The sequence below is a fragment of the Chiloscyllium punctatum genome, chromosome 8 (assembly GCF_047496795.1).
Source record: "Chiloscyllium punctatum isolate Juve2018m chromosome 8, sChiPun1.3, whole genome shotgun sequence".
Classification (NCBI taxonomy): domain Eukaryota; kingdom Metazoa; phylum Chordata; class Chondrichthyes; order Orectolobiformes; family Hemiscylliidae; genus Chiloscyllium; species Chiloscyllium punctatum.
Window position 1 is genome coordinate 81,396,519 of NC_092746.1, and position 13,879 is coordinate 81,410,397.

Here is a 13,879-nt window from a genome sequence, read left to right on the forward strand (position 1 = left end):
GCATTTAAGAATGCTGGGGGAGAGTCAAAATTTCAGAGGTCCTGGCCATAATCTTCGAAGCCACCTTAAATACAGAGGCAGGTGGGGTGCTGCCAGAGCATTGGAGAACTGCACATGTTGCCCCTTCTTCACAGAAGATGTTTAAAAATGGTAGTCCCGGCATCTACAGGTCATTGATGGGAAAGCATTGGGAGATGATAATATAAAATAAAATTAACAGTCACTTTGGACTTGTTAATGGCAAATTCTGTTAAATAACCTGATTGGGTTTTTTGATAATGTAACAGAGACAGTTGATGAGAATAATAGGGTTGATATGTTGACTTCTAAAAGCAGTTTAATATGTTGCAATATGATAGACTTGTCAGCAATGTCAAAGCCATGGAATAAAAGTAAAAATAATAGAACAGATACGATACTATCAAAGTGACAGGAAAAGAGAGCTGTGAACTGTTGTTTTTCCACTAAAATGGGATTTCTTTAAGTTCAGTACTAGAACCACTGCTTTTCTTGATATTCAAAAGTGAACTACACTTGGGAGTGAGAGCAAAATGTCAACATTTTGAGACTGTGCTGCATTGTTGGAGGTGATCTTGATTGAGTGAGATGTTAAACCCAGGTTTTATTTGCCTTTTCTCATAGTAATCAAAAGACTGGTGGCACCACTTGAAGGAGAATCATGAATTGACTATCATCATCCATATAAATTAGCTTATCTTTCATCTTGTTTACTTTCTGTAAGATTTGTTTGGCAGTTGTATTTAACTACATCATAAAAGACTGCACTTGACTAATTCTCTGGTAGTAAAGAGTTTTGTGACAACATGAGCACGTGGTGCAGTTCTGTACAAATGCATGGTCTTTCCAAACTGACTTTGCTTTCTGTTCTATGTTGATTCCATGGGGACAGACAATGAACAGGTCAAAACTTGCAAGGTTTTCCTCATTGATCCCATAAGAGTGCTATGTGGGCCAACTTACACAGTCCACATAGCTCAAAGCAGCCCTCCAAATATCTTATTCTCAATGTTTTCTCAGAATCTTATGGTGCAGTGAGTAACCTCCCCGCCTTTGAGTTAGAAACTCCTGGTTCAAAGCCCACGTCAGGAATTGGTAGCCAAGGAAGTGGCTGTCTTAACGTGGCCAGAGAGATTGAAGTGTCAACTTGAAGATCATTCCAGTACAAACCAATAGTAGGTGGTAAGCGTAGGAGCGATTCCTGCTCAGCCACATGGGAAGAAGAAATTAGAAACTCCACAATCACTATATTTATATCCATTTCTCCATGCTACATGATGCACGTAAAAGTGCAATTCTGACTCCTTAGGTGACTGGTTGCCTCAGTTGACTGGACAGCCAATGTGATCAGATTGGTCCCAACAGCGTGAAGTTAGATCCCTGTTTCAGCCAGACCTGCCTCCTTGCCCCAGCCGTTGCGGCCAACATTGCTGTATGGGACAGCCCGACCTTGGGGCAGACAGCTCAAGAAGGAGGCATGTTTTCTGCTCAAGAATCCAGTGTTAAACCTTGAAGCATGTGTCACATCTGGCAATTAGATAACATTGGACTTTCATCTTGTAAAAGTATAATATGTCAACTGTACTCAATTATTTGCAGGAAAACACAGACCACAACTACTATACATCAAGAATGTTTGGACCATCTGATCCAGAAACCAGGGAACTATGGGTTAACATGGATCAAATGGAAAAAGATAAAGTGAAGATTCACGGGATTCTGTCTAACACCCACCGGCAAGCTGCTGTAAGTGTCATCTAACTATTATTATCAATAAAGTACATTTTCCAAACACCTAGAATAATTTAGATGATTGACTTTGAGTACATGATCACATTATTTTAGGAGTAAATACAGTATATGATATATTTCTTCATTAAACCCAAATTTATTTCTTCCATATTATATTCATATGCATTTATCACTAATATACCATTAACATAGAAAGGTGCTTAAATAAAAAAGAAGGAAAATTAAATCAAAGTTAATGCGGGTAACACGAAACAAAAAGTGGGGCTTTTAAAAGTGGATAGAGATGTAGAAAGATGGAAAAATCAGTGAATAAAATTCCCAGCGCATAGTCATGAAAGCATCTGGTTGACAGAGGGAACAACTACACTGTTCAGATTGGAGAAAAACAAAGAACTGTCGATACTGGAAATCAGAATCAAAAACAAAAATTGCTGGAAAAACTCAGCAAATCTGGCAGTGTCTGTGGGGACAAAACAGAATTAATGTTTCAGTTTCTAGAACTGAAGTTCTGAAGAAGGTCCAATGGACCCAAACCGTTAACTCTGCTGCCAGGCCTGCTGAGTTTTTTCAGCTATTTCTGTTTAAAATGAAATATTTTATCAAGAAGTTTTCAATCTTTTTAATAAAGATATTTTAGACTGTTACAATTCTCCCCTAAAAGTTCTAGCAACAGGGTGCTTCTAATTTCTTTAACTAATCATTATTGTGAAATGATATAAATGAATTTTAATGATTTATTTCTCTTAAAACATTATAAGTGCTATTTATTTTGTTGACAAACTAATTTGATTACTTCATGCAGAGGGTAAATTTGTCCTTCCACTTCCCATTTTATGGCCATTTCCTGACAGAGGTTACCGTGGCGACTGGCGGTAAGTCCGTCTTGAATTTTAACTGTATTTTTCTGGTGATAAATGAATAATACAAGCAACAACAACTGATTCACCATTGCCTTCTCACACATTGATCAAATGCCCCTATGATTTGCTGTATTGACATTGATACGGAGGATAATGAGAATGCATTGAGATTGAGAATTTACTTTGGAGCTGAATTTCCTCACGTCTTCTTTTACTGAAGGGCCATGGCCATATCCTCTCCCCTACCTGCAATGTTAGACTGCTGTCCTAGATTCAATCAGGTGTCAGAGGTGGAAAGCAGTCTTTTGATGCATCGGCTACCCAGCTCCATGTAAAACCCTGCTCCTTTTGGCTGTTTTAGTTGTTAATTTTTGCTTTCAGGATGTTGGTTGTCAATGCTTTAATCAATTCTTTAAAAATCTGAATCTGCGTTTCAATATTTTGGTTGACAGTAAATGAACTAATGATATGTCTAGATGATTATATTTTATATCTTTGTATATATTTTATATTGGTGTATAATTTATAGCTTTTACTACCAATTTTATCATTAGTTATTTCTTCATTACTAAATTCTCTGAGAATTTCACAAGATATGAGGCAAGAACTTTCGAAAGCTGATTGGGGGGCAGATGTTTGCAGATAAAGAGACGGCTGGAAAATGGGAAGCCTTCAGGAATGATATAACGAAAATCCAGATAAAGTATATTCCTGTTAGGGTGAAAGGAAAGGCTGGTAGCTATAGGGAATGCTGGATGACTAAAGAAATTGAGGATTTGGTTAAGAAAAAGAAGGAAGCATATGTGAGGTATAGACAAGATAGATCAAGTGAATACTTAGAAGAGTATAAAGGCAGTAGGAGTATACTTAAGAGGGAAATCAGGAGGACAAAAAGAAGACATGAGATAGCTTTGGCAAATAGAATTAAGGAGAATCCAAAGAGATTTTGTAAATAAGTTAAGGACAAAAGTGTAACTAGGGAGAGAATAGGGCCCCTCAAAGATCAGTAAGGTGGCCTTTGTGTGGACCCACAGAAAATGGGGCAGATACTAAATGAGTATTTTGCATCAGTATTTACTGTGGAAGAGGATGTGGAAGATATAGAATGTAGGGAAATAGATGGTTACACCTTGCAAAATGTCCAGATTACAGTGGAGGAAGTGCTGGATGTCTTCAAATGGATAAAGGTGGATAAATCCCCAGGACCTGATCAGGTGTACCCTAGAACTCTGTGGGAAGCTAGAGAAGAGATTGCTGGGCCTCTTGCTGAGATATTTGTATCATCGATAGTCATAGGTGAGGTGCCAGAAGACTAGAGGTTGGCTAATGTGGTGCCACTGTTTAAGAAGGGTGTTAAGGACAAGCCAGGGAACTATAGACCAGTGAGCCTGACGTCAGTGGTGGGCAAGTTGTTGGAGGGAATCCTGAGGGACAGGATGGACATGTATTTGGAAAGGCAAGGACTGATTAGGGATAGTGAACATGGCTTTGTGCTTGGGAAATCATGTCTCACAAATTTGATTGAGTTTTTGGAGGAAGAGGTTTGATGAGGGCAGAGCAATAGATGTGATCAAAATGGACTTCAGTAAGGCGTTCAACAAGATTCCCCATGGAAGACTGGTTAGCAAGGTTAGATCTCTCGGAATACAGGGAGAACTAGCCATTTGGATACAGAACTGGCTCAAAGGTAGAAGACAGAGGGTGGTGGTGGAGCGTTGTTTTTCAGACTGGAGGCCTGTGACCAGTGGAGTGCCACAAGGATCGGTGCTAGGCCCTCTACGTTTTGTCATTTACATAAGTGATTTGGATGTGAGCATAAAAAGTACAGTTAGTAAGTTTGCAGATGACACTAAAATTGGAGGTGTAGTGGACAGCGAAGAGGGTTACCTCAGATTATAACAGGATCTGGACCAGATAGGCCAATGAGCTGAGAAGTGGCAGATGGAATTTAATTCAGATAAATGCGAGGTGCTGCATTTTGGGAAAGCAAATCTTAGCAGGACTTATACACTTAATAGTAAGGTCCCAGGGACTGTTGCTGAACAAAGAGACCTTGGAGTGCAGGTTCATAGCTCCTTGAAAGTGGAGTCACAGGTCGATAGGATAGTGAAGAAAGCATTTGGTATGCTTTCTTTTATCGGTCAGAGTATTGAGTACAGGGAGGAGACCATGTTGCTGCTGTGCAGGACACAGTTGGAATATTGCGTGCAATTCTGGTCTCCTTCCTGTTGGAAAGATGTTGTGAAACTTGAAAGGGTTCAGAAAAGATTTACAAGGATATTGCTAGGGTTGGAGGATTTGAGCTATACGGAGAGGCTGAACAGGCCGGGGCTGTTTTCCCCGGATCGTCAGTGGTTGAGGGGTGACCTTATAGAGGTTTACAAAGTCATTAGGGGCATGAATAGGATAAATAGACAAAGTGTTTTCCCCAGGTTCGAGGAGTCCAGAATGAGAGGGCATAGGTTTAGGGTGAGAGAGGGAAAGATATAAAAGAGACCTAAGGGGCAACTTTTTCACACAGAGCGTGGTGCGTGTATGGAATGAGCTGCCAGAGGAAGTGGTGGAGGCTGGTACAATTGCAACATTTAAAAGGCATTTGGATGGGTATATGAATAGGAAGGGTTTGGAGGGATTTGGGGCAGGTGCTGGCAGATGGGACTAGATTGGGTTGGAATATCTGGTCGGCATGGACGGGTTGGACCGAAGGGTCTGTTTCCATACTGTACATCTCTATGGCTCTATGACTTGGGCACTCTTCTTGTTCTATGATTAGCTTTGAAGACTTTAGAAGTTGATAAGGTATTTAACTTTAGGGGTGAAGGCTGAAGAGAATGAAGTGGACCTTGCAGTTAGTTCTGTAATACCTAATAGACACTCTACAGCCATTGTCAATAGGTAAACATTCATAAGCTGATCAGAGCTTACTTATTTTTCTCTTTTCTGGAAACACTGTGGCAGATTTTCAAACATCTGAAATGCCAGCACTAAGTATGCTTGTAACAGCTGAACCCACAATCTTTAGTTTTTAAATTGGTTTTCTGATCTCTTGAAATATCACAGGTTTCTATTTGCTTTTTTTTCAACATGTGGTGTTAATCTGTTCAGAGTCCCCTGGGTGTTTTATGCATTTTGCAGTTTATTCTATGTTCGTATGGCTATCACATCTTCCTTTATTCTAACGGCTGGTATCTGTTGCTCATATAACCCAAATTCTAAATTAATGGTTCTGGTGGCGAATGTGGTAGTGCACATTTATTGAGTGTAGCTGCAGCAGAAAATTATTGTCAATGCTTGATAAGACAATAAATCTCCTTTTTAATTACTTAGGTGTACATTCTTTATTATTATATATAATTCAATTCAAATAAATAATAGATATGTTTTATCAGGACATTGAAAAGACAGATTATGTTGTGAAACCTGTCATTCATGCAGTCTATAAGCTGCAGTGTATCATTGCACAGTAATTATTATGATGTGAATCCTGTTAATACATTTTCTGGTCTGAGGAGTTATTACAGTGATAAATGATGGTTGTGCAGTTTTTCTTTTAATCAGTAAAACCACTGCCAGTCATAATTTGTGATGAAGTTTTAAACAGATTAAATAAAAGCAGGTTGCAAGCTCACTAATGCAATGTCACTGTCACTGTGATGTCTCTATGAATTGCAGCAGTGGTCAGATTTGAAGGTAAGTGTTGATTGTGGGTAGGAGCTTTGGAATCTGTGCAAATTGGAAGTGGAATTGCACTAGTCCACAGAGAATTGGCAGCAGCTTATTTCACAAAGAAACATACAAGATGGAGTTAACAGGTTATTTAAACATTTTGAGCAGGCTGGTAATTTTTCGTGTCTTAACCCTGCAAATGTTACATCGAGGCTATCAGAACTCAAATGGTTAGAGATTTAAGGTGAAATTGAACCGAAAAAGAATTCTGAACTAAAATGTGTTAAAAATTGATTTATAGGTTGCTACGTTGATGATCCAACATATTTTCTGTTCAGGCTAGGAAACCTGCTGTTTTAAATGTGAAGTATTGATTTATTTTACTTAGCATTTTGTATATTTAAAATCATTTCCTATTCTATACATGCACATATGCTAAATTACGATACATTCCTGAATCTTATTTAAAGATCTATTTAATGTTTACAAACTGAGCAAAGTAGATTTTCTTATCTCCCAGAAATAAAATAGTAGTCATAAAAAGTGCCCTATTTTTAATAAGGCAATTGCCTATACAATAGGGTTTGAGAATTCTGCAATAGTGGATTTATCTAATAGAATGAGGTTGTGATTCCAGCTGTTGGTGATACAGGATACGTCAGATCACAAAGTGAAACATGGCTTGATAACATAAGTTTATTTTTAGTTTGGTTAACACAGTAGTCAGTGACTGAACAAACTATCAACAAGCTCTTTTCACTAAAGAGTACAGTGTATTATGCAAAAGGAAATAAGCAAATCGATATATACACAATTTAGAAAGATCTTAAAATGAACAATGAAAAGAAAAATTCAACCCTTTTCCCAGCAATATCCTTTGCAGTCACTCAAGCCCAAAGAATTATTACTCCTATCTTAATTCCATAATTCCATTCTTAATCAGCAAGGCCGCAAACATTTCCTTTCAGCCCATTCTCAATAGTTTAATCAAATGTAATTCTCTCTGTTACTGTTTCTCCTGGATACTTCACTAAGTTTTCTTAACTAAATTTCAAGAAAAGCCCTGTCTACTTAAACTGCTAAAACAATTTAAGATTTATTTCCAGCTCTGAAAGGCTGGACTACCTCAAGCTCATCAACCCTCCTCCTGATATGAAACGATTCTTTTGAACAGAAACCTGGCTGTGGCCATATTCTTTCTTTTTGTATGTCCTTCAAGTTCATCTTTGTAAATGTTTCATTATTTAACTCCACATGTAACTTCTCTATTCATTTAGCTTAAGATATTTGCTTTCTTTGAAATGATGTTTGAACTCACAGTTCAAAAATGATTCCTGACCTTTGTTAAAAGAAGCAAGCCCCTTTCACAGAACTGAAAACTAAAATTTATTACAACTCAATTTTGAAGTCCAAGTGTCCAGATGATAATACATTAGAAACATTTATCACATATGCAGCAAAAACAAATGACCCTGAGATAGAACCATAGAGATGTACAACATGGAAACAGACCCTTCGGTCCAACTCGTCCATGCCGACCAGATATCCCAATCCAATCTAGCACCTGGCCCATATCCCTCCAAACCCTTCCTAGTCATCTACCCATCAAGATGCCTTTTAAATGTTGCAGGTAAAAACAATGTTATCAGGAATAAAGGCAGTGAGCCTGAAGCGTGGAGAGATAAACTAGAGGAGGGTAGGGGTGGGGAGAAAGTAGCATAGAGTACAATGGGTGAGTGGGAGAGGGGATGAAAGTGATAGGTCAGGGAGGAGAGGGTAGAGTGAGCCTGAAGCATGGAGAGTTTCCTCATTTCCCCTTCCCCCACCTCACCCTAGTTCTAAACTTCCAGCTCAGTAACTGTCCCCATGACTTGTCCGGACTTGTCCTACCTGCCTATCTCCTTTTCCACCTATCCACTCCACCCTCTCCTCCCTGACCTATCACCTTCATCTCCTCCCCCACTCACCCATTGTACTCCATGCTACTTTCTCCCCACCCCCACCCTCCTCTAGCTTATCTCTCCATGCTTCAGGCTCACTGCCTTTATTCCTAATGAAGGGCTTTTGCCCGAAACGTCGATTTCGAAGCTACTTAGATGCTGCCTGAACTGCTGTGCTCTTCCAGCACAACTAATCCAGAATTTTAAATGTTGCAATTGTACCAGCCTCCACCACTTCCTCTGGCAGCTCATTTCATACACGTACCACCCTCTGTGTGAAAAAGTTGCCCCTTAGGTCTCTTTCATATCTTTTCCCTCTCACCCTAAACCTATGCCCTCTAGTTCTGGACTCCCCCACCCCAGGGAAAAGACTTTGTCTATTTATCCTATCCATACCCCTCATGATTTTATAAAGATGATTATGATTGCCAAAATAGAACTGAATTATTAATTGGGAATGTGGTTGAAGCTTATTTTTGGACAGAGATCAGCAGAAATGACACATGTTCCTGTTGCAATGAGAGTGAATGCAATAGTCTCGGTCAGTAGACCATATTCAAACAATAAACATAGCAGGTTGGATGAATATTCTGTGTGTGTTTGATAGTATTTAGTATTCAAGGAGCATTGATGCAGTACATTAAATGCATGAGATAGAGTCCATGTAACAGCAGCTTGAGATGGTCTGTGTCGGGAAACAATTTGATTAATCACTTTTCCTATTTGGTATTTTATACCAATGTTGCTGCCAGGAATAGTGATACTCCAATGAAAATAAATGGGCAGAATTTTATGGAAACCCATTGGCGATTTTGCAAATGAGAGTTCCAAAACATTCCTTGGGTTTGCCCCACCCTTTCTGCCGAACCCCGATCGGCTGCAACTGTGTGAGGGCAAGTGAGACTTAGGGTGAGCCCCCTGCTCTCAGTTGAGGCTCTTAGGTTTGAATGCTGCAGCTGGAGTTCAAGAATGAGGTGAATGCAAAGACATCAACTAGAAAGGTCCTATTTCCACATCAGGCACTCCCACCAAAGGCTGTACTCCCAGGGTGCTCTGTCCCTCCTCTTCCTAGCCTCTCCATCAAGTATCACTGCTCTGACCAAGGGCTGTTAGTGCTGTCTCCAATCCAGAGAATTAAAAAGCTCTGGGGATGCTGTGGTGGAAGGGGATGCATTGACCACCTTCCATTCTGGAGGCACGAGTAAATCTCCATCATTGCCCAAAAGAAATGCTTCTTCAACTTTGTCAGCCTAAAGCTCTTTGGTAAATTTGGCATTGTGCCTCATTTGAGTGGAAGTGGCAAAGTGTAGATTTTAAATTGGGTTGAAAGCAGTGTCAGCGATTGTGTTCCTGCTAATGTTCAGGCATATAATTACAGTGCAAGTCCTGATGAAGTAATTGGAACCAAACCAGCAAATTTAAACAAATACTCACCTGCCTTCTCCCTCAGCCCTTGACTTACAGCATTAACGTGGCCCAGTCGCTATCAACTGTTTGTCAGTTGAGGCCAGGGTGGTGATGATTTGTGAACCCACCTCACCCCCAGTCCCATTACAGTATCTGTGTTTTCCTCTGCTATCAGATCCCACCCTTTTATTTGGAGTTGCCCACCTTCACTCTCATCGTCTTCTCTGCGCACTAGCATAATGTATCCCATCCCCAGGTTCACTTTCCTAATTTCCCCAGACACAGTATAGAGAGTCTCCAATAATTCCCTTGGCCCACCTCACTAGACTGACTATGAGGATGGTTCTGACAGAAGCTCAGACTGATGTGTCCACAGCTCCCAATTAGCAGTGCTCCCAAACTGGTTGAACCTGACCTGTAGATTGACTGTGGAGAATGTTGAAGCATTGTTGATGATCTTTCGGGAATCATTGGAGTCAGGAGTATCCCAGAGGATAAGGCAATGGCTAATTAAATACCCCTACTTCAGAAGAGAGGAAGGCAGAAGATGGCAGAATTATAGGCTGGTTAGCCTGCACTTAGTTGTTATTAAGGATGAGGCTGTGGAGTTCTTGGAAGTGTTCTCTTCTTGAGAATGTAACAAGCAAGTTAGATAAAGGAGAGTCAGTGGGCAAATGTATTTGGATTTCCACAACAGTTTTCACAAGGTGCCACATAGGAAACTGCTAATCAAGACAAGAGCCCATGATGTTAAGGGCAAGGTACTGGTGTGGACAGAGGATTGGCTGTCTGGCAGAAGGCAGAGAATACAGATAAAGGATGCAGCCAGTGACTAGTGGGTTCTGCAGGGGTCAGTGGTGGGACCATAATATTCAAGTCATACATTAATGAACTGGATGAAGGAACTGAGGACATTGTTGCTCAGTTGACAGATGACACAAAGATAGGTGGAGGGCAGGTAATATTGAGGAAATGGTGAGATTGCAGAAGCTGAAAATGTGTTGCTGGAAAAGCACAGCAGGTCAGGCAGCATCCAAGGAGCAGGAGAATCGACGTTTCGGGCATGAGCCCTTCTTCAGGAATGAGGAAAGTGTGTCCAGCAGGCTAAGATAAAAGGTAGGGAGGAGGGACTTGGGGGAGGGGTGTTGGAAATGCGATAGGTGGTAGGAGGTTAAGGTGAGGGTGATAGGCCGGAGTGGGGGTGGGGGGCGGAGAGGTCAGGAAGAAGATTGCAGGTTAGGAAGGTGGTGCTGAGTTTGACAGTTGGAACTGAGATAAGGTGGGGGAGGGGAAATGAGGAAACTGGAGAAATCTGAGTTCATCCTTTGTGGTTGGAGGGTTCCTAGGCAGAAGATGAGGCACTCTTCCTCCAGCCGTCGTGTTGCTATGGTCTGGCGATGGAGGAGTCCAAGGACCTGCATGTCTTGGCAGAGTAGGAGGGGAAGTTGAAGTGTTGAGCCACGGGGTGGTTGGGTTGGTTGGTCCGGGTGTCCCAGAGTTGTTCTCTGAAACGTTCCGCAAGTAGGCAGCCTGTCTCCCCAATATAGAGGAGGCCACATCGGGTGCAGCGGATGCAGTAAATGATGTGTGTGGTTGGAAATGCGATAGGTGGAAGGAGGTTAAGGTGAGGGTGCTAGGCCGGAGTGGGGGTGGTGTTGGAAATGCGATAGGTGGAAGGAGGTTAAGGTGAGGGTGATAGGCCGGAGTGGGGGTCTGAGATTGCAGAAGGACTTGGACAGGCTAGGAGAGTGGGCAAAGAAATTGCGGATGGAATACAATGTGGGAAAGTACAAGGTTTTGCATTTTGGTAGGAAGGAATCTGAAGCATAAAGGGACTTGGGAGCCTTAGCTCAAGATTCTCTTAAGGTTAACATGCAGATTCAATTGGCAGTTAGAAAGGCAGTTGTAATGTTAGAATTCATTTCAAGAGGGCTAGAATACAAGAATAGATATGTACTGCTGAGGCTGCATAAGGGTCAGGTCAGACTACATTTGGAATGTTATAAGCAGCTTTGGGCCCTGTATATAAGGAAGTGTGTGTTTAGATGGGCATTGCAGGCGGTCCAGAGGAGATTTACAAAAATGATCCCGATGATGAACGGCTTGTTATATGAGGAGTGGTTGAGAATTCTGGGTCTATGCTTGATGTGTTTAGAAGGATGAGGAGGTGGGGGGGGATCTAATTGAAACTTACAGAATACCGAGAGGCTTAGGTAGAGTGGACATAGAGGAGTGCTTTTACTAGTAGAAGAGACTAGGATCCAATGGCACAGCCTCAGAGAAGGGATTACTCTTTAAGGTCGAGTTGAAGAGGAATTTCTTCAGTCAGAGGGTACATTAACTGTGGAGCTCATTGCTGCAGAGCACTGTGAGTGTATTTAAGTAAGAGCATGATAAGTTCTTGACCTTATGGACCTTTGCACTGCAAGAGTATTGAACCCTCGACCTTCATCTGACCAAATGCATGACTGACTGTGGCCATCCCCTGGACTTAGATGATGTCCTTGACTAATTGTTGAGGAAACCCTTGACTGACTGTCGTGCCCCTTGATTCTACTAACAACTGCTCCTCTTTGACTTTATTCACTTCGGGCAGAAGGTATAAAAGTTTCAGTACACATATGAACAGATTCAAGCACAGCTTTTCCCCTTCTGTTATCAGACTTTTGAACAGAATAATGTTGATCTCTCTCTCTCTCTCTCTCTCTGTGCACCTTCTCTGTAGCTGTAACACTGTATTCAGCACTCTGTTCTGTTATCCTGATGCACTTTGCGTGGTATGATCTGCTCGTCTCACATGCACAACAAGAGTTTTCGCTGTACCTCCGTACATGTGGCAACCTTAAATTAACCTCAAACACAAACATGGTCATTTAGTTGAAGCACATGCAGAGTGTATTTTCCATGAAAGCTGCTGACGTAATGCTGTGCGTATGACATTGACATCACACATGCTGTCCAGCAACGTGATCACTTCCTTGACTCTTCACTACTGATACCAGTGATAAGCTGGATGTCTTTCTTTCTGTGCTAAAATGCAAAATAGAGCAGAAATGCCTGACCCTGCCAGCTTTTGTTGAAGCATCAGTGCACTAAAAAGCAAGGCATGACATAGATGCTGTGCAAGTCCAAGTAAGTGCAAAGTGAGTGAGTCCTCAGAAAGTAAGCTAAGAGCCCGGAGATTCATCCTTTGCAGATGGGTGTGCCCTGCATACAGAGCAGGAGCGCCCGGCAGGAGTAGGTTGTCTGAGAGCTCCATATTGCAATGGTGCAGTGCTAAAAGGTATTCGGAGTTAGCCTGAAACCAAAATAAAGTAATGAGGCTGAGGTTTTGCCAACGATTTGAACGCAGGGTGGTGGTGATCACTGCCTATGGAGTGTGCAATGAGATGTTTGTAAATGGACCCAAGACAGAGACTCAGAGAAGCAACTGGCGAGCTGCATGCACCAGGTAACTACTCTGACTTCCAAGTCAGGGATTCTGTCTCCATTGCATGATAAAACCCTAAATTGCACATAAAGATGGTGAATTGCAAAATAATGAGAGAAAATCCATGGAAATCAGTGCTTGCCACTTACTTGAAAGATTCTCATCTAGCCATTTAACCTTTAAAAAAAATCAGAGATTTTAATCTTGAAATTGAGGATCAGATTTTCTTCATTTTCACTGTTTTCTCTCTCAATTCTTCTCATTCCCCTTCTCAGTCACAGAATCAGTGCTTATATGAGCAGGAGAGAGGCTGGGAACTATGCAACAAGTGAGCTACCCTCAAAGAAAATTCCCCATCTATAGGTCTTAAGTCAGGAAGGTGATGGCACGCCTACCACCTGCCTGAATAATGAAGCCATAGCAACATTCAGTAAGCTTAACCATCCAAGATAGAGCACTTAGTTTGACTGGTGCCTCTGTCACTGAAAAGGACAATAATCAGCAATGTTGTGAGGACACCATTACTTCCAAATTCCCCTTAAAGTCTCACATGCTTCTGTGGTTCTGCTCAGATATGTTGCTGTTCCTTCAACATTGTTGGATCAATATACATTAACTCCCTATACTACATTGGCTCAAATCAGTAACAATCCATCTTCCCAGAGCAATTAGTCATGGACACAAAAAAACCAGCTTTGCCAGTCTCACCCATGTTATTTTAACACCATATCAAGGAGAAATAAATGCTTCAGGCAAAATATGTGCTTGTCAGGCTATGATAAAATGACACTGCTGACTGCATGGAG

At 41.3% G+C, this 13,879-nt stretch overlaps 1 protein-coding gene across 1 annotated transcript in view; it reads left to right on the top strand.

The window, feature by feature from the left end:
- Nucleotides 1-13,879, top strand: part of LOC140480696 (plexin domain-containing protein 2-like) — a 415,414-nt gene that overhangs the window by 203,074 nt on the left and 198,461 nt on the right. The window contains exons 3-4 of the mRNA XM_072575933.1: nucleotides 1,618-1,764; nucleotides 2,573-2,642. Coding sequence (XP_072432034.1) covers nucleotides 1,618-1,764; nucleotides 2,573-2,642 — 217 coding nt within the window. The remainder of the gene's footprint in view (nucleotides 1-1,617; nucleotides 1,765-2,572; nucleotides 2,643-13,879) is intronic.